The 22,131-nt window shown below is 38.7% G+C and overlaps 1 protein-coding gene across 1 annotated transcript in view; it reads right to left on the minus strand.

Annotated features, from left to right (window-relative positions):
- Window positions 1-2,967: 2,967 nt before the first annotated feature.
- The window catches only part of LOC105932623 (neuronal acetylcholine receptor subunit alpha-3), a 45,195-nt gene continuing 26,031 nt past the window's right edge, over window positions 2,968-22,131 (minus strand). Inside the window, exons 2-7 of the mRNA XM_036127116.1 lie at window positions 10,107-10,246; window positions 9,920-9,964; window positions 9,708-9,817; window positions 9,068-9,275; window positions 5,776-6,783; window positions 2,968-3,972 (exon numbers count right to left, since the gene is read on the minus strand). Coding sequence (XP_035983009.1) covers window positions 3,847-3,972; window positions 5,776-6,783; window positions 9,068-9,275; window positions 9,708-9,817; window positions 9,920-9,964; window positions 10,107-10,246 — 1,637 coding nt within the window. The 3' untranslated portion in view covers window positions 2,968-3,846. The remainder of the gene's footprint in view (window positions 3,973-5,775; window positions 6,784-9,067; window positions 9,276-9,707; window positions 9,818-9,919; window positions 9,965-10,106; window positions 10,247-22,131) is intronic.

Below are 22,131 nucleotides of genomic sequence, written 5' to 3' on the forward strand. Positions count from 1 at the left end.
AACAAAAAAAGTCATTACTTACACACAACACAAAGGAAGAAGGTGGTGCCAGACTAATTATGTTCTTATGCAAAAAATTACCAAAAACATAACATTGAGTATTTCTGGTCAGAGTGAATGTCTAATTTAAATTATGCCTATTAGAAATCCTTAAAATTGTATTTACCTGAACTGCTTTAATTTGTTTTACTTTTATGTGAATTTCCTTTTAAACTAGACATGATTCTGACTGTTAATGTGTTACATGTTAAATTTCCAGTATGTGTTTCACATAGGATGATCCTTAGAGCCATGCTGCCTTTTAACTATTAGTCGTGTGTAAATAATTGTTGATTTATAAGTAGCAACCTCATACCAACAGTATCATGTGTTAAACGTTCATAAAATACCATTAACAAAAAACCCTTTGGGATTGGAGTTGTTCATAACCTTTTAAGATAACTCCACTCCAAAAATGCTGCAATTCAATATAGCATATTCCATAATTTCAGATTGTTTTCTTCAATTATCAAACTTTGATTATTATAGGTAAATAAAATGAAAATATTTTGTTGATTTCTTGAACAATTGACGAAGAAACCCAAGAAGACTCAAGGAGTTGTTGTTTAAGCATTTATAAATAGTTCCAAGACAATGGTTCTTCGCCCATTTATAAATATTAACCAAGAAGTAAAATTAGAAACTTGCTCTTTATGAGTAAGCGTGGGCAGTAATCCAGTGCACGCAGAAGCTAGTTTTGAGCGAGAGAGGACATTTCATCTGTGTGTGCATGTGTTCTGAAGGCTCCGGTTGGAGTGAATTATTTAGCTGCGAGTCTCCTTTGCTTATCCTCGGTCGACTGGCTGCAGGCATGCACCATTCTGGACCCAGTGGCTGAAAAGAGCAGCCTAATTCACCATCATCCTCTCCACAGTGCATTGACCCTGTCTCATCTTGTAACCCCACCCTGAATTTCTTTAACATGTGCACAGGTTAAAAACACTTTGATGTAAAGGCCAAGAAGCATGTAGAAAGGGAGGCTTATGCAGAGTGAGAGCATTTTATTTAAAAAAATGTTTTGGGGTAAAGGTTGTGCTTTTTATTAAAATAAACAAATTTAAATGACTAAAAGAAAAGCTAAATTAGCTCCTACAAATCCAAAGACAATGAAGGTCTGCCATCCGTGAGTTGGATTCCAACAATAAAGAGTTAGCTGTGACGTGCCATGTGAAATATTCATCCATGTGGTGGTCTTAATAATGTATTATCCCTGAATTTACCACCCAGAGCTTTGCAGCACTCCCTTTTGGCCTGACTGCCACCAAGCACTTGAAGTACCAGAATCAAAGATCTGACTGCTTTTTAAAATATCAAAGGAACACCATTTAAAATTTAGACTAAGTGGCTGAAGTTGGCTTGCAGTTTCTGATTTCTGAGTCTTTCATTCATTCTGTTGCTGAAGTCAAAAGAAAGAAAAAGTTGCCCTGAAGCAATTGCCGGGTTAATGAAAAGAAAAAAAGGGATAAAAAGAGCGCAGCGATGTCCCGCTTGTTTGCTATTTCGCTTTCTGCGTTATTAGTTTGAGAGGCATTGCAGTAAGTCGAGCCTGTTAGTGTTCCAAGCATCAGACAACTGCTGTCCAAATATAGATTGAAAAGCTGGTGGGTCTTTAATTGACATCCTCAATCTGTCACAGGCAGACGCTGATGTGACTGTCAGGCTGAAGACTGTCACAGATTGGTTACTGTGTGTGTTTGTACTACAGCTTCGTTCATCTCCATATTTTGCCTCTATCCATCCCTTAATCCGACTTCAGTGAGACTCGTGCTACCAGGAGCACACAGGAACTCGCATATACATGCGTGAGCTCTGTCACCATCTCAAGCACTCTTACATCTTCAGGAGACATGTGCACCCTGTCTGTTCTCCTCTCCAACACGCACATGTGTGCACGGACAAATGTGTACATACTCACTGAGTGCACTCAAGTAGGGATTAAACTGAACTGTTGAGCTGTTCGGAGGCATGGATTGGGCGACTCAAAGCCACAGTCACACTCTATTTTAATTGAGATGTTGTGGTTTCACCACCACAAACCTTCAGCACATTTATTTGTATGTGTTTGCTGGAGCGCACAGGCACATTTAGGCTCATGTGTGACCTTTAAGAGAGGATGAAAATAAAGATAAATTGAATCTCTCCCTTCTAAGTACACGCCAATGTCATTGCGTATATTCAGTGTACTTTTAGAACTAAAAAAAAAATGCTGACAGTGCAAATGCCAGGCTGAACTTCACTCTTTGTTTCATGGAGTTTCCTAGGATAATAATTTCAATTTTTCTCATAGAGGTTTATAAAATAATCATAATTTAAATATGCTTATTTACATTATGCTATGAAAGTTTGCTTGTATTTCTTTTAACATGCTGCCAACACAGTGTAATTTCAAACCCCATGAGTAATAGTGTTTAATAATCATGATTTCAGTACTGAAAAAAATAAAGCAGGCACAGAGTGATTCTGGTTTGGAAATTGAGAAGAACGTTTCTTGACGGAGACAGGCTTACAGCCTCTTAGACCACACTGTTATAAGTCAAGCTTCTATTATTGGAGATAATCTCAGACTCAAAACCCTCCGACCAGCTAAGGAAAGGCTACACTGAATATTCAAATATACTATCACTTCTGCTTGAGGCAGTTGTTCACATTTTCTCAACTGATGAACATCCCCTCTATAATACTTGATTTTGACCAGTAGTAAAAAAAAAATCCCCAATCTGTAGCCAACAGCTCTTCAGTCAATTTAATATGTTTTTGTCTTGTATGGAGTCGTTTTGGGATTCAAGTCAGACACTGGGAGTCACAGCAGATTCCTGGCAGGGACGCTTCAGCAGCTTTAGGAGTTAGCATGCTCTTTAAATATAAAAATAAATAAGAACAGGGAATACAACAGAGAAATTCATAAAAACAACATATTACGGATTATAATTAATTTAATTAGACTGTTTTATTGTTTCAAGTCAGGTTTTACAGGTTCAGTTGTACATTGTGTGGTTAAAAGTGCCTTAATACATTGCAAACCCCTGTTGTGCAGATATATATCCTGGAAAAGATGCCATCATTATTGGTGAAAGGTCAGCATGCTATTTTTTTTTCTTCTACGAGGAAACCGTAAACACTGGCAACTAAACATTTTAGACAAAAAGAACATTATCTTCTACCAGAAAACATCTGTGCAATTGTCATACACAGAAAAGAGCCTATTGTGCTATAGTTTCTAACAACAGTGTCATTATTGCACTGGCTTTCAATGACAAAGTGCTACTGCAAAATTATTCACGTGTTCTCTTTTCTTTTAGTGAAAAATGTTTCCAAGACCTTCTTGGAAACTGACATCTAAACTGCAGTCCCAAAGATTAACAGAAGATAACAGTGAAAAGATGTCACCAGTGGGAGCTCAAAGCACAGCGATGGCGAGGTGAAAAATAAACAGAGGGGAGACGACAAGATAATCAGGTTATGGAAAATGTTTGATCCAAGGATGAAGACAAGATAATAGCATGTCTCTAGCAATGAATTAAAAGCTGAAAGGGCAAAAGAGATGAGGAATAAGGAGATGTGTTTAAGTAATTTAAGGAAATCTACAGCTGAGAGCTAGAAGCGATGGCAGATGATGGCGCCCCAGAGGCGAGTAAGACACAGAGAGAGGAGTGACGGTGACAGAAGCCTAACAACAGGAGACAACAGTAATCTTGTGCTTGATTTGACGCTGCTTAAGCAGGTTATTTCCAGGCGTAACTTAAGTAAGGTTCAAAGAAACGGGAGTAGACAAGAAAGGCGGGGAAAAAAGGGGCCAAGACAAGTTTCTCATTTGAAGAAGCTTATAAGTGGCTGGAGGAAGAGACCCAGAGTTCCCAACACACACACAGTCACAAAAACCCACAGGAAAATCCTGTCGATGACCATGGCAACGTACTTCCAGTCATCCTCCACCTGAAGAGAAAATGGAAAGGAAACATAAGGAAATGTGTGCAAACTGGAAAAAAAGCAAGAAAATAATTATAAATATAGTATATATATATATATATATATATATATATCAGATTAATTCATTGCTTGTTAATGAGAAAGTTTAGATTTCTTAAATCAAACAGTATGATCAAAGTGTAGCTAATGACTTCTGTTAATTTTACAGCACAAATTTAATGCAGGTGTCGTTATAATGAGATTTACTGCAGAAACATGGATGTTACCAACATTTCACAAAAAAGCAGATAAGATCATATAAATTCACGAATAAAAAAAAGTTTAGAAAAGCTACTATAATATACGTTATAAACTGTTGCCTACAGGAAACACTAAACACAAAAAACTATTTTTAGAATTTAGAAAACCTTTTGGAGCTGAGCACATTTTCCCTGTGCTATGTATGCTTTTTCAGGTGTGCAAAATAAGATTATGATTATCCAGTGACCATAATGCCATCGTGCATTTTGAGGAAGCAGTTTATCTATTCTCTGAGCCTCAACGGAAAATCCATGTTGCTGAGAAAGGATGGAGCCGACGCAACAAAGATATCAGGAGCATCCAGAATGTGAGGACGGCGCACACAAAATCCTGCTTCTGGAACAAACAGGCAGCTTTAAACTCCCAATATAGCCAAATGAAAATGCTTTCTACTGTGTTTACAGAGAAAAGTATAGTTTTATTATCTATGCGGAAATAACAGTATGGGTATGTTTCTGCACAGTACTCAGTTGTGCAAATGGTGAGAATATAGTCTGCTCACTGAATTCAGATTTAACCATTATGGGCCCAAAAACAATCTATAATTGTTAAACAGAAATTAAGGACAGGAAATTAGGTCATGTGTGAATTCAAATATTATACGATTCAATGATAACTGTTCACTTTATGGAAAAAAATGTATACTTTAGTTCTCTGGTAAACTGAGGATTTTTATTCATTTATTTGGTCTTAGTGTATAGAAACTGTCTGCAAAAGATTAAGGGGTTAGTTTTTCTGCTCTCTGTCTTATAATGCTGATTATTTTTGTTTTGAAATCATTTTATTCCACATATTTAGTAAATTATGTTAGAAAAATGTATGCTTGTATAACATCAAATGTAACAAAAATTAGTACGATTTATCCAGAGATCTGGCTTTTCGTGTTTTGAATGAGTCAGGTCTGACAACTACAGCCTCAAGCCTCTCCTTAAGGAAATAGTCACCACACAACCAGGTTTACATAATTCCACCTCTAAATGATTTATTTCTTAAAGGGCTGATATTTCTATGCTGAGATGCGTAATTTACAACATTTAGCCTCATGCAGGCCACCTGATTTACTGAGCTAGTAGATAGAAAGCCTTGTGCTTGCCATTAAAGAATGTTATCCCTTTCTTGTGTTATTCAGCTTTTACTCTCTTTACTTCCATTCTGCAGGAAGAGAGACATTTTTGTGTTTGATACATAATTCATTTACTTTTGAGTCATAGTTTTGATGTCTTCACTGTGTGTCTGCAACGTAGAAAGTCATGAAAATAAGGAAAAGCCAAATGACAAAGGCGAGTCCAAACTTTTGACTGGTGGTGTACATGATCCCTATGTGGTAAGGCATCAGGGAGTCCGTTCCTACTCCCCACATGTGAATACCAGTCAGACACTGAGCGCTAATTTTACTGTGTAATCGGATCGTCTTTAGAGAGGCATTCTCAGTCTAATAATTTGATGCTGACGTATAATACTAACATAAATAATCAACACACGTTTCATATTAAATGCTCGCTTATTTACCTCCTTGGCTTTGTTCCGTGTCCTCATGTTTTCTGCTATGTATTTCACGCTCTCAATGGCCTGCTTGATCTCTGGCGACACCACAGAAAAGGCAACAACAGCGCTGACTGGCGACGAGGCGTTCAGAGGCCTCGGCACCTTCGGAAGCTCAGACTCTGGGGGGCCCTGAGTCGGGGGTGCGGCGGGGGGAGGCGGGGGAACCATTGGCGGTGGAACAGGAGTCGGTACCTCCTTGCCCCTGTAGGGACACCTCCTGGTCATGTCTCTGTGAAGGTCTCGGTTTATCTCGCCGTATTCCACACAGTTCATGGAGCCCCCAGCTGAGGAGGTTCCTCCACCTGCTGAGCCACTATCCAGCGGAGGGCATGCTACGCCTCCAGTTATACCGCCAACACTTACACTTCCTGAGCTGCTTCCTCCACCTACGCTGGTCTTTCTCTTCTTAAGACCTCCACTGGTGACACCTCCTCCTGTCACCCCTGTGATTCTGGCAGGTGCAGAGCAGCCCTGGTCAATAGGCCGTCTCATCAGCATAACCCTGGGCAGCACCCCGAGGAACACCATCCTCACCCACTCCGGCATGGTGTGAGTCATTGGAGTACGGTAGTGGACGTTCAGCACGAAGACGGTGATGACGATGCTCAGAGTCACAAAAATCATGGTAAAGAGAAGATACTCTCCAATCAGCGGGATGACGAGCGACGTTGAGGGGATGGTTTCAGTGATGACCAGCAGGAAGACGGTGAGGGAAAGCAGGACCGAGATGCACAGGGTGACCTTCTCCCCACAGTCCGATGGCAGATAGAAGACCAGCACGGTGAGGAAGGAGATGAGAAGGCAGGGGATGATGAGGTTTATGGTGTAGAAGAGAGGCAGGCGGCGGATGTAAAAGGAGTAGGTGATGTCTGGGTAGATTTCCTCACAGCAGTTATACTTTATGTCGTGCTTGTATCCAGGTGCATCGATGATTTCCCACTCCCCACTTTCCCAGAAGTCTTTCAGGTTCACCTGGGAAATACAAATGAGACATTTTAAAAGAAGAACCTTTATCAGGAAGGGGACCAGTTTTCATATTTCGAAGAGTTTCCTTGTGTTCCTCATGTCAGACAGAAACAAACATACACTAATACAACAGACATAATGTATCGGCCTGTAACGATAACAAATTTTGCTGGACAATAATTTTTTTTGGTTCTCTCCGGGTCCCCCAGATTCCTCCCACAGTCCAAAAACATGACTGTTGGGTTAATTGGCCTCTCTAAATTCTCCTTAGGTGTGTGCGAGAATGGTTGTTTGTCCTGTTTGTCTCTGTGTTGCCCTGTGACAGACTGGCGACCTGTCCAGGGTGTACCCCGCCTCTCACCCATTGAATGCTGCAGATAGGCATCAGAACCCCCCGCGACCCCACGAGGGACAAGTGTGACGGAAAATGGATGGATGGATGGATAATTTTTTCTAAATATTATCGCAATAGATCAAAATACTGACATTTAGAGACCTTTTTCCAATTATATGACAATGGCATAATAACGCAAGTATATCCTCTCGACGTAGCGTCTAAGATAGATAAAGCGGTTGGCCGCTGTCATTTGGCTTAAATCCAAAAGACTACCACACCGGGGCGGTTGTGTTTGGCTTTGACACCAATTCAGTTTTCTTTTCTAACTAGCGTCTCTTTGGCTCTCCCTCACGAGAATCTCATGCTAAACTTTGAGCATGTGCCTGCCTGACACAAAATGTAACTCCTTCTAAACTGAGGAAACGAGAAGGAAAGGGTGAGTAGACATGACGCACCGTACAGAAACCTTTTGTTATCCCGTCTCAGAGAGAGGAGAGGGAAACACAGGCAGAAAAAAGCAAGCATGCGTATGCGAAAAAATGTATAGTGATTAGTTGATTTATTGTTTATCATGACAGGCCTATTGCCAGCTCCATTTTATCAGATAAACAAGCAACCACAAAACCAGGAGAGAGAATAAAATAAAATAAATGAAACAAATATCAATGAATACCTGAAACACAGCTAACTTGTGTTACAAGATGGATTTTCTCATATTTACAATCACATGAGCTGCCAAACAATGTCAAAATATATTTATTTCTTAATCTCAAAGTGTCTAGAGACAGATCAAAGACTACAAATTCAACTAACCAAGAAAACATGGTTTTCATTTCTTCTTCCCGCTGATGTTAGTTCCCTGGAGAATTGTGGGGACCATTTATAGCTTCAATCACACACAGCATGGACACCGCTGTGCTTTTGCTATTTAACAATTCCACACAATATACAATTTATGTTTACCTTTGTAGAAGATGTCACATAATAGATTATAATATTGATATTGTAAGACCGCAAAAAAACTTAGTTACGTCAAAAATATTTATATTGTGATAACTTGATATTTTATTGTACTATAAGACAAAAGGCATGTTTTTTTTTTTTTTTGGAAGAACAAAGCTTTCATGTTATTTCAACCTGATATTCTCTATTTTTCTTGGCTTGGGTGGCAGCTCTACAATTCCTTAAATATAAGCAGGTAATTTGTTCCCAACTATATTTTTCCATTTATATCAGCCATCTTTTCAAAGCTAAGAAGTAAAACATTTTTTTAAAAGTAGGCAAAGGCACTCAACACAAAATTTAAACGGAACATATGTAAAATCCACTTTTTTAGTCCTTAAATACATTTTTTGTGTACATGGAGTCTCTACTAATGCAGACATTTTTAATTTAGTCTGTAATTTAGTGCTGCATAGATATTTTTATTTTCTCTTTGGGTCTTATTTTTCAAGCTGTTCAGTTTTCTCCTTTCTCTATTACATTTTTTAAAACATTATGTCACAGTACTTACCGCAAAGCTGCTAAACCATTTTTTTATTTTATTTTTTTTTTCGCTTTTGTAGTCCAAACTCAAGTGTGGAAAAGTGAAATGTTTGGCTGGTGGGTGTATTAACAACATAATTCATTACACCGTCCCCCAGCATACTAAAAAAAATAGCTGAACAGGGTGGAGGGAAATTCTCTGCGACCTGAAGTAGGGCGGGGTGTGAAGTGCCTCGTTTGCATTTAAAGAGACAGCACCATAACAAGTTGCTCTCAGACAGACCTCAAAAAGGGGCAAAAGAGGAGCTACAGTAATAAGGAATTCAGACCAAAGCAATGCAGTTCTACTTTATGTAGACCCCAAATGACTGATTTCATTGTGAAAATGAAGGCATTAAAAACATGATATGTCACCTTTAACACAACAAATTTACAAGATTTTTTGACACTTCTGTCACGCCATCTGACCTTTGAGCCAATGAGCACCAAGTCAATCTTTGCTTTGTCATACGTCCAGGATCCAAACTTCATAGAGCAGTTTTGGTAGTCAAAGGGGAAGTAAGTGATGTCCATTGGGCAGGAGGATTTGAATATAGCTGGGGGGACCCAAGTGATGGTACCATCAAACTTCAGCAGGGCTTTGGTCTTGTCTTCTACAAGAAAGTCTCCTACAGCACTGTGGGAGAACATTAAGGTTAGGGTTACATTTAGTTGACACGATTAAGAGCATATAACTGATATTGTAGCAAATTAGAAGTAAAAAGGCAAACCAATCTTAAACTAAATATACTACTTAGGCTGTATTCCTTTATCTCGTTCTTCTCGATCTGTGTTTAGGCTTCATTATGTAACATTATTACAGTAAAGGTGCAACATTTTGCTCTGTGGAAATATCCAATTAATCTAAATGTGAGACCAGAACTGTTAGTAATACAAAGTCAACAAGAAAACTTACAGGCTAGACATTTATATCACCTTCAGTCATTTTATGAACAATATTATGACAAATAATTCTACAATAGCTAGTGTTTGGATCTTGGAAAAATACTCAGGTTACATAAAATAATTAATGTTACACAGAAAATCTGATCCTCTTAGGAAAACATACTTGTTGTATAAGACAATATCCGGTCTCCAAATCTTGTTGGATGGAACTCGTATGTACTCAATACCATCATATTCTACAGGGGTCCATCTCAGTTTGTAGTCATTCCAAACCTGAAGGATAGTTAAGAGAGAAAGATTTGACATGTTGGTAAATTTAAACAGCAGAAATCACAAGTTAATTTAAAAAAACAACAACACTTCAGCAGCACTTACATGTCTCAGCCACAGGTTGGTTTCCATAATTTGATTCACTTCATCCTAAGAAACATAAAATGAATATGAGCAACTGAATTAGTATGGATTAAAGAACAGATGAAAAGAGGGATTCATCCATCAAGATGTATGGATGGATGGATGGATGGATGGATGGATGGATGGATGGATTCTGAAGTTGTCTTACCACTTTAACAAGCTGCGATATGGACACCTCAAACTCCACAGTAACTGGATCGGATACATTCTCCACAGGTCGGATAAACTGGTTGTATCTTCGGAACAACCTTCGGAATAATCTGTCCTCTGCCTTGGATGAGATGCAGCCTAGAAAAAACAGAGGAAGAAGATGTTCAAGACATTAACCGAAGATTAGCAAAAATGGCCAAAACTGTCACTTTACATTGACTGAGCTAAACTGTGGCTTTGTGGAACTGTCCATGATTATCACTGCGAGTAAATTAAACTTGACACTAACACTGCAGAAAGGTCAACCCGTCAAACAGCTTTATATTCAGCGTCTGCAAACAGAAAGTTATTTTAAAGATTCAAAAATTAATGGTTTTGCTCACATCAACACCACATTTCTCAAGGCAGTTTCCGATGAAATCCTGATAAACATATGTCGAGGTTTATTAATTTGACAATCCTTACCAAATATTTGCATTTACACATATTTAAATTTCTGATATTTAATTTTTTATGATAAATAAATATAAATCAAAACAAATCTTTTTTGGATTGTTATGTTTAGTGAGAAACACAATAATACTTTCTGCCAGAGATGATAGAATATGAACTATGTTGATATCATCTCCCTGTGAAGCTCTAACCACAATTAAAAGCTTACAAAACCTCTGTACAGAAGAATCAGGAATCTTTTATTGTCACCATGGTAAAACATGGTGACATTACCTTTGAGGCAGACAGCGGCTTAGGATACACATACATACAGAACAGACTTAGTATTTACAAGTATTTTGTTGTTCTTGTTTTTATCCCCCACACATTAGAGCATGTAAGTTCATATCAGAGTCCGAGAGCTCTGACATCAGTCCCTTTGCGAATGATATGAGCTATGTTTCATGGATCAGTCCCTCGTTCATGAATCTCAAGTAATCTCCTGCACTGTGCAGCTCATGTACCATACAGTTATGCAGATACATAACACACTCTCTATGGTAGCTCTGTAGAAGTTCTTTAGCAGTTTAGTGGAAAGTCCAGTCCTTTTCAGTTTCCTAAGGAAAAAGAGCCGTTGTTGGAGCTTCTTGACCAGCTTCTTGGGAGGTGTTTACAGTCCAGGAGAAGTCGGAGGAGATGTGAATGCCCAGTAACCTAATGCTGTCCACACCCTCTGTAAATGTTATTGTTTTGTTTGTACGATATTTTTTGAAATCCAATAGATGGCGCTGTTTCATCTTATAAGTTTGTACTTATTGCCATTGTTGCACCTTATTTAAGTTTGTACTTATTGTTTATTTGTATAGTTTTAATATTTGTATGTTGTACCTTTTTATAAGTATAATTTGTTTTGAAAATTAAGTCACAGTATTTAATTTAAATAATTAAGATGGATGCACATATTTTGAAAGGGACATTTCTGTTTCCTGTTAACGTCGCAAGCTATCAGAAAGCTATCGGCAACACACTTGTGCTCCAGCGTGGACTGTAAGAGATAAAACAAGCTAAGAACTGCGTTTGCTGTTGAAGACTGAAGATAAACAGAAGAAACCCTAGCCTTAGTCACAAACAGGTGTTGAGAATTAAAAATATATCTTAGTTGGGGTTACTGAGGAAAGCAGAGTGGGGTTTGTCGCTCCCTGCTTCAGCGTAAGATAAACATGGAGTTTTATTGCCCCGAAGGGGTGGTCAGCAGGAGAGGGGGTCAGTCATCCTCCCACTGAGCCATGTAGGAGGAGTTTAAAGTTGATAAAAGGAATGTCTTGGTAAAACTTACTTCAGACAGACAGACAGACTTATCCACCGCGGTGAGAACAACATCTTGTAAATGGTATGTACTCTGTCTCCATATTTAATTTCTATGAATTAAATATGTATTTAAATCGTTCTACCTCTGATCAATGATTCCTTATTTTATTGTCAAATCTTAAACCGGGGTAAAAATGGGCCTTTAGTAGCGAAGCAGGATTAGGCCAATAATACATAAATCACAATTTGGTGCCGTGACCCGGATGTGACATTAAAGTGGAGGAACCTTTTGAAATTGGGCACGAAGAAGTAATCACTTACAGCAAAACAGGGTCGACCCGAAAAAAAGTAAGGAGATTTTGATTCTCCTATTGGCTAAAGATTAGATGTAGGCTAAATCAAGTGTTGCTGTAAGTGAGACGCTTTCTTCTCAAAATATCAGAGGCTGAACAGTACAAATAGGTTTAAATAGAATTTATGTTGAAACCGAGAAATGAGAGTTATCTGTATGTCCACGTCGGAAAACCGTAAAATAAGATAGAAATGATAAAAGAGATAAAAGCCAAGAAGCCGTTAAGTTGTGAGGCTGTTGAAAAATAAAATAAAAGACAATAAAAAAGATAAAATTACAAAGATAAAAAATAGTCTCGGAAGTTGGTCGCTCCCTCTCCATGACTGACGAGTCTGGGGTTTTAACACTGAGGTGGAACGTTACCTCGGAGAAAGGGGACTCTCCAAAGAAACGTAGCGATAGGAACGGCCAAGAATACAAAACCATCTAAAAGTTGAGGCTAAGACAGCAAGACCTTTAAAGTGAGCTGTAAAAGAAGATAAAAGATTAAAAGAAAGGGGCCCCAAGGGGACATTTATATTGTTCTCTAGCATCAGAACGGGGATTCTGATTGCACGACGATTAGACCGAGGTGGTATTTAAATGAATAGTTGGTTTCGTCGAGTGGAAGGGTATTAAAAGAAGACCCTCTGCGCGCGCAAGGCTGTCTGTCTTAAACGTTGTCTGTCCTGGTCGGTTTAACAATTTTATTTTGGTTTAAATGGGATCCATGGTTTGAATGATTAGAAGCTTCGGTCTGAGTCTGTCTCTGTGTGTGCGCGGCTTCGAAGTCTCTTGTGTATGTGTGTGTGAATTTCTCCACGCGCGTGGGCCTAAAGATAAGAGCGGTGACTGGGGCGCAGTTTAATTTTGTTAAGTAAAAGTGATAAGTAAAAATATGGGTGAAAAACTAAGGGGAATTTGGAAATCATTAGAAAAAAGGTCGATGCATTAATAATGTTTGTTGAAGTGCAGGAGAATTTCAATGCAGTAAAACGTTTGAGGTATTGGCTGCAAGCTGATTGGGTGAGTTGCATTGGAGAGAGACCACGGCCTGCATTTTGGTGAGTTTTGGAGAAAACTTTTTATTTTGAACTGTAGCCTAAAAGTTAGAAAGTGGTTAGAAGTTTGGAACAGTTGTTAAAAATTTGACAGAACATTGAACATCTGTTTGAGGCATTATAAATTGGGAAAACACAAAAAAGGGAAGATGCCTTCTGTTAGGGTTGTGATGAATGGCCTCTTTGTCCTGGAGGGAAAACCAACACGGACACGGGGCTGCCTCTGTCCCCTTGTCTTTCTTGTCACACATCACATGAGGTCAGGAGGATTTAATCACGGTCTTGAGTTTACAACATGGGGGTAAACACAGAAGGGAGCAAGTTTTATTGTGGGTGATGATCAAATCACCAGCTTCATGTGCAGTTAGATAAAGGAGACATTCCTTATCTGGGGAAATCATTTTATCTAAGGTTAAAAACAATGGTACCTTCCTGAAAGCAAACTCTTAAAACAAACCAAATGCCTGTAGCTTGATAAAATAAAATGATGACATTTATATTTTTCTAACACCTTCTGTTAGAGTGTAATTTTAACTAGCGTTATCTATTGCAAAATAGCATTTCAAAATGCCTAATGAATGTATATACTTTCAGACATTAAATATAATTTGCGATTAAAAAGTGATTAAAAGGTTTTCATTGTTTGATAGCCCTAGTTATAATAGATAAATAAATAAATATAATCCGTCAGACTTCAATCTAGCTGTTTACTAGAGAGTAGTAAATCCTATCAGCTTTGCTCATTTGCAGGCCTGGGAAAACCACATTAAGCAGAACTAAACAGAGTTAAAAGTTGGGTTAAACTGTACCTTAATAGTGTGTGCAAACAAATGTTGCGGTAATTTGACAGATTTTGTTGACACTGCATTTAGTCATGAGTCAGTTTTGAAGTTATCCTCAAAAGAAGCAGCTAAAATTGAGGACTCTATGACCAATGTTATTGGTTTGCATTGTTTTAGTATAAATACTGATATTGCAGAGCGCCAGAACCTAGTAGAAATAGACAATATTATGGGATCATCACAGGACGGTCCCCAAATTATTCATTATATGTAATCACATTTTCATGGTCCCACAAAATGCAGATGCCCTTGTTACACAGTAATTTAGAGCCCGAGGAATCTTTTTTCTTTGTTCATTTGGTAATGTGCAAATTTTGGTGAATGAACTTTTCAACATCAGTTGCTGGTGATTGTTTGTGGCCGGCAGTATTTGACTTAACAATTTACTAAACACAGGCGCATAACTGATTTTAGAGCTGTTTTAAAGTGTACCTTTGGTGTTTTTTATATTTTTTTTCCTTGATAGATGGAGTTACACAGCATTTTCTTTATACACTTTAGCAGAAGGTTCCTGAGTTTGACTGGGACTCTTGATATCTTCTGAGAAAATCAGTAGGATGGATCAAACACACAGGTGTGGATCCTAAATAAATCAGTCCAATTTAGGGGAATTATTTAGAGTAATAGTGTTTAAAAAACAAAAAAAAAACAAAAAAACGTGCCCTCTTCAATATCTCAGCTGATGAATTTCAATCTTGATACGCTCGCTCAGACAATATTTGATAAACCATTTGCCTGTGACTCAAAGGAAGGGTGATACACAATGTTTGAGTTTGTTAATTACTAAAAGTTGGTAAAATTACAGTTATTGGAAAACAATATAGGAAGGAGTGACAGTAAGCAGCTTATTCCATTGAGAACTGTCTCTATTTTAATTTAAGGTGGGGGAGCTTCCTCCCCCCTGTTTTTCCTTTTTCTATCTTAATTTTGTTGCAGGTCTGTTCATTCTGGAGTATGGACACGTCTGACATGAGACGCAGATCGGTGCCGATTTGGGGTTGGAAGAATGAAACTGAGCATTTACAGCCGATATGTGTGTCGTGGGGCACCTATCACATCTGGGACAGTTGCTTACGCTGGACACTGGACCAGGGACTGTTTCACATCACTAAATCCTGGCAAGAAGTCCCAATACCACCTCACCTTCAAGAAGGTTAGTGCCCCAGCAAGGGGATAACGCTCCCATGAACAATGTTTCCTCACCCTGGAACAATGGCCAACGCCTATGAACAGCACAGATTCTAAGCTGTCAAGGAAAAATGACTGTCTGCATACACTGGAGTTGAATGTCTCATCCAGTTTCTGAGTCGTGGACCAGAACTTTGTCACTGAGGTGCGTCGACAGCGAATCACTGCAACATGTGGGGGACGAAATGTGGAGTTCCATACATGGAAGCTGTGAGTGCGACGTCTAAACTCCAATCTCCTTTCTGCCTGATCTGCTGTACATGTCAGTCCAGTCCATCTCAAGGACCACAGACTGATAACAGACTTTTTGTTAAGCTTCTAGGCAAATGGATTGGTGCAGGTAATAACTTCCTAAGGCAGCCGATTGGGCAGATACGAACACTACAGGTTTGCGGTTTTGAAAAATATACTACTGTCTCTTAAAATTTTTTATTATATAACTGATATGTTCCTTTTAAACATGAGTTTTAATTCTATTATGTCCAGGACCATATTGCTCATAATTGACAGCAGAAGGTGTATTTTACCATCACAATTATTAGCAGAAAATCCACTGGGGTGGGGATATTTTTCACATTTAGGGTTCTGTGATGCTGCAAGCTCACAGCTGCATGTCATAAATTTACAGACTGGAAGTTCTTATCAGCTTCTATGACGCAGGGGGCCTCTCACTAGCAGGCAAAGGGGTGATTTGGGTGAGACGTCTTGTTTCCTATTCATTGCAGAGATACACTTTTTAGGTTAAACGGATCTGTTAGGCTATCTCTTGATAACTCATAAGTATTGACATTTTTCTATTGTACAATATAACTGTTGCATGCTAAAACTTATCAGATTTTCACCAGACTTTGCCGTTACCAGGTGTTTTATTCAGGTAAAACCCAATATTTTATCAGTATGTAAGTACCTTGGAACGTTCAGCATTTTCATACCATCAAATTGCTGTGAGCACATTAGAATAATCATTATTTCAATGGGTACACTGATCTTTTTGGAGGACTTCTTGTAGAACTGTGGGATTATGAAATTGCATTAAGTTTTGATCTGAATCCAGGATATAAGGCAGTGTTTTTCATGCTTCAAGTCAGATAATTATTTGCAGTTAATTGATTCCCTGTGATGACTAATACTATTCTTTGTTAATGTTTTGTAACAAAATTAATTTTGTTCCAAGCAGAGGGATATGACATAAACATTTATATGATAACACTATATTGTAAAGCTATACAGACCTTAAACTTTATATTAACCCTTGGCACAAGTAAACAGAAAAACTACATAAACTACAAAAAACTGGATAAAACAGAGATAAACAGAGGGTAACTTAATGCATATTTAGTTTACTTTAAAATCATTGGTGTGTCAGGTAGGTTTGTTAAGGATTCAAAGCCACGTATATCTGTTGCAGTAAACTGGATCAGGATTTGTAACAACTGGATAAAACTATAGGTGAACTAAAATGAGGGTTTGCTTTTCTTCTCAGATTAAAAATAGGAACTTTTTCGCAGCATACACATCTGAGTATGGAGGAAATGGTACAGAAGTGAGGTGTGGTGAATGGTAATCTTTAATTTTTAATCCAGAGAACATTCTGACATTCTTACAGGATAACAGTGTTATGGAAATATAATCACTTACATATAATAATGTAGTTTAAAGTAATATAGATGTTAACTTTAACCCAGTGACCTAAACAGATGAGGATGTATGTAGAACAAAGGTTGGTTTCACACTTCAGTGGGCATGTGTCAGGATAAGGATGCACCGAGGTCATATGACAGTCTTGTGAGCAGATAAGTGCATGTCACAAGGTTTTACATTGTTCCAGTTAACACCAGGAACCGAGCTAAGAGAAGAGATTACATTTAACGGTCAAAGGTTAGGCAGCAGACTCACTGTCTCAAGGAAACTTAGACAAAAGGTTGGTCCAACACAAACGGGCCCTACATGCGTCTCGTTACTATACTTTGATTTCACAACTGCATTAACTAATTTTTGATTTTACAGACAGGGGAATCTTCACCAGAGATTAACGCATTCGTCTGGTCGTTGCATTTTCTTACAGGACAGCGTAAGGACGAGGAAAGAGGAATTGCGATAAAATGTCTCATTAACTATTACATTTCTAAAATAGGATGGAGATGGAACAATGGAAGATGTGAAGTGTGTTTCTTGTGGGAGTGTTCAGTTAATTTCATTACAGGATATGTTTCCATATGACTGAAAGGAGCTTTTCGGGACCGAAGTCAACCTCCGGAATTACAGGAGTGCGCGCTGAGGTCATCACAGACAGATGTGGTGGGCCAGAGGTCAGGGGCCCATCTGATTCCAGAGCCATGTGTACCAGCCAAATAGAGGATCCAAGGGGAACAACACCGGACCAGCTTTCGGGTCAGACTGGCTGACTGGAAGGGTTTTCAACTGCCACCCACCCGTGCCATCCGGCAACGGGGCAGCTCGAGGCGCCGATAGCCACCCACGGAGGGGAGGCTGGAATTTTATTTTGTTTTCGTTTTTTATTTTTAATAAAGATTAACATACAGTTCTGTGGAGACCGCGGTTGGAACACTGACTCTTTAAACCATCTTCTTTAAAGGCGAGAAGAAGACATCTCCGAGATGCAAGACATCATGACAACAATTGAATGCATTGTGTAAAAGAGAAAACAAGAAATTGAGAGTTTTTGTAATCACTGCATATGTTTTATAAGTTCCATATTCCTAAGGTGTTCAATATTAGTATTGTTAGACTCTTGGTTTTGCATTGCATGAAAATCTGTTTTTTATTCTGTGGTTTGATCTGAGTGTAGTGCTTTCATGGGTTATCTTTATTTCTAAGAAGACATTTTGTTAATCTAGGTTAGGACTCTTAAAGTCATATTTAGATCATATAATAGTTTCTGGTAGTTGCACATTTATCTTAGCTTTGCACCTCTCGGATAAAGGTGCTTACTTTTCTTAATTCTAGTAGGTTAGAGATTCAGATAGGTTTAGTAGCTTTTTAGCTTATACTTGGGTTATTTTACATTTAAGGGAACATTTGAACTTCATTTGATTTCATAAGTCGCCAACAGAGGGGACAGTGGGTTACAATATTACATCTTATCATTTACATTTTGTTTAAGGGTTTCAAGACATAGACTTAGTTTAGCCTAGTTATTGGTTTGATCTTTGAGGGATCAAAACAGAGGGGTTGTTGAGAATTAAAAATATATCTTAGTTGGGGTTACTGAGGAAAGCAGAGTGGGGTTTGTCGCTCCCTGCTTCAGCGTAAGATAAACATGGAGTTTTATTGCCCCGAGGGGGTGGTCAGCAGGAGAGGGGGTCAGTCATCCTCCCACTGAGCCATGTAGGAGGAGTTTAAAGTTGATAAAAGGAATGTCTTGGTAAAACTTACTTCAGACAGACAGACAGACTTATCCACCGCGGTGAGAACAACATCTTGTAAATGGTATGTACTCTGTCTCCATATTTAATTTCTATGAATTAAATATGTATTTAAATCGTTCTACCTCTGATCAATGATTCCTTATTTTATTGTCAAATCTTAAACCGGGGTAAAAATGGGCCTTTAGTAGCGAAGCAGGATTAGGCCAATAATACATAAATCACACAGGCCAAAGTGGTATGTTTATTTGCTACATGTATTGTATGTTAAGTTATGTTGTGAGGCTAATTATTTTCTGTTGTATTTTTGTCCTTATTTTGTCAGTTCTACGGTGTTTAAGACCAATAAACATCAGTTGTCTTCGAGTTGTAACTGAGGCCGGCATAGTAGAACACTGCACTGCCCTGGTGAAGACGAAGGGACCGAAGCTGCTAACGAGCTGACGTCTGAATGTTCGGAGAAGGACTGCATCGTGTGGATGGACGTGACGCATTGAACAAGTACCGAAGCAAGTTGGCAAGTGAACGCTAAGCAAGCAAGCACTCAAGTTCGTGTCTGAGAAGTAGCATAAGCACTTGTGAACTGTTTCTAAAGCCTCAATAGCGTTTATGACTTCAACACAGTAAAGCAGTAACTGGACATTACAGCACATTTACCTAAAGGAAGTCAAGACTGCAAGCAAATACCAGCAAATGCGTAGTTTTAAAAGGCGTACTAAGTGTTAAGGTTAAGCGGTGTATTTTTATTTGTTGTATATTACAAACAAATATTTTGGAGTTTTACAATTTTCTAAAAGTATTATGCTCAAGTTCAAGCTTATTTGCTTATAAGTGGAAACCCCTTTGAATATTTTTGGTTCTTTTTACAAGTGTTGAGCAATATTTCATGCTAATACTTGCACACATAGCTATGGGAAAACGTTTAAGTATTTATACACCACTATAAGCTACTTTGATAACATATGCATCACATATTTAACATGACAGACAAAGCTCAAACAACTAAACAGTCCACAAAAAGAGGCAGCTGTGCACAAGAAGACAGCAACGAAGAACAGGTTATACAAGAGCAGGGCACTGAAGAGGATGTCCAGCAACCCCAAGAAGCAAAAGATGATAATTCACATAAAGATGTTTGCAGAAGCCAACGCACACGTATACTAACTGAAAAAGGAAAATCGTTACAAGATGCAAAGCTAAAGGATCACAAAAAAGACTTTGAGCGAACATATAAGAAATGGAAATATCACATAAACTGCTTTAAAAACTTTATGAAAAGTAAAGACACTGAGTTGATTGCTGAAGCTGTGAGTGTCATTAATGTTCTTCAAGCAGATATAAGCTATTTTTATGAAGAGATAAGAGACGTTGAAGTCCCTGAACCTGAGCTACGGAGAAAATGTGATGTATGTTGGGCTATCACTAAAACAGCCAAAGAAAAAGCTCAGTGCCTTCTTGAAGGAAGTGGTGATCCAAGTGATATTCCCTGGCCAGACTCAGAATCAGTATTTCAAGATACAATGTCCAATACCTCATATAGATCCTCATGCAAGTCAAAAACTAATTCTAGACTCTCTAAAAGATCATGTCCTGATTCATTGCAACAAAGGCAGCAAGCAGCAGCTGAAGTGGCAGCGACAGAAGAGGTGATTAAAATAATGAAGACACAACATCAATGCGAAGAGGAAATCAGAGAGCTGGAAGTAGAGGATGCAAGGAAAAGAGCACAGTTTCTAACTGAAAGCACTACAATAAAGACAAAGTTAGAAGAAAAGAGAAAGGAAGTAGAACTATTAAAAGAGCTACAAAAACATAACGCAGCACAAGCAAGGCTAAAGGTTTATGCTGAAAGTGTTCACAGCGAAAATGACAATAAGCCTCCTGTCTCATTAGCTGCACCAAAGCAAGATAGTTCTCCCAGACAACCAGATCTTCCTGTCCACCTTTCTCAGCCATTCATTCCCTCTCAAGTTAAAGCTCCCACCAGCCCATCCTTGCACTCTCCTCCAATACCAAGACCCCAAGCTCCTCTGCCTCAACCAGCTCCCATTGCATCTCAATTACCCTCAGTAACATCTCAGGTAGCTTCCATTGAGCTTGTGCAAACACTTGCTGAAGCCATAACTGCAATTAGAATTCCAGTACCAGAACCAGCAGTCTTTCTGGGAGACCCCCTGCAGTATAATGATTGGAAGCTGTCTTTTCAAACATTAGTTGACCGCAAAAACCTGCCAATACAAGAGAAGCTCTTCTATTTGAGAAAGTATATTGGTGGTTCAGCCAAAAGAGCTATTGAAGGTCACTTCCTAGTCGGGACAGACACCAAAGACCTAAAGAAAATCAAGAAAAGTTAAAAGTAAATCAAGAAACAGAAAGAAAGCAAGATCCTCAAGATATCGAGTCTAAGCAGGTAACATCCAATAGAGTTGTACAGCATAAGTCTAAAGGTTGTACTTCTTCTGTAGTTCCAGTTTATTTATCAACTGTGGATGAACCAGACCAAGAGAAGCTGGTGTATGCCTTGCTTGACACCCAAAGTGATACTACTTTCATTCTGAAAGACACAGCCGAGATGCTGAATGTAAAGACAGAGTCAGTCAAACTCAAGATTTCCACGATAACATCCAAAACAAAGACTGTATCTAGCCACAAGTTAAGCAATTTGCAAGTAAGAGGCATTAATTCTGAAACGAGAATCAAATTGCCACCAGTCTACACTAGAGACTACATACCTGCCAACAGATCCCATATTCCTACAAGCAAGACGGCAGAGAACTGGTCTCACCTGAAACATCTGGCAAAGGAGATGGCTCCTGAACTTGACTGTGAAGTCGGATTGCTAATTGGCTATAATTGCCCACAAGCTTTACTGCCCATTGAAGTGGTCAGCGGAGAAAGAGACCAGCCATTTGGATAGAAATCTGCGATAGGATGGAGCATTATCGGCTATAACCACTCTGAAGGTGAGTTTGAAGACGAGATTGGTGTCAGTCATCGCATAATCGTAAAACAAGTCTTGCCAGCTGTTGAAGAGTTTCACCAACTAAAGGACTTTGTAAGCAGAAACAAAGTTTCAGAAGTAATCTCTCCAGCTGAAATTATTAAAGTGCTTGAAACTTTATTGAAAAGACCACCGAGGAAGATTCAATGTCACAAGAAGACTTGATGTTCTTGGAAAAGGTCAGGAGAGGCATAAAACAAAAGGAAAATGGACATTTTGAGATGCCATTACCCTTTAAGGAAGAAAGGCCTAACCTACCAAACAACAGACTTTGTGCCGAACATAGATTAAAGTGTCTGGAGAAGCACTTGAGAAAAGATGACAGCTACTTCAAAGACTATGTAGCATTCATGCAGGACATAATAAAGAGAGGTGATGCAGAAAGGGTGCCAGAGATGGAGATAAACAAAGAACCAGTTTGGTATATCCCTCATCATGGCATTTATCATCCCCAAAAACCAGGAAAGATCCGCA

Source organism: Fundulus heteroclitus, chromosome 23, assembly GCF_011125445.2.
Source record: "Fundulus heteroclitus isolate FHET01 chromosome 23, MU-UCD_Fhet_4.1, whole genome shotgun sequence".
Classification (NCBI taxonomy): domain Eukaryota; kingdom Metazoa; phylum Chordata; class Actinopteri; order Cyprinodontiformes; family Fundulidae; genus Fundulus; species Fundulus heteroclitus.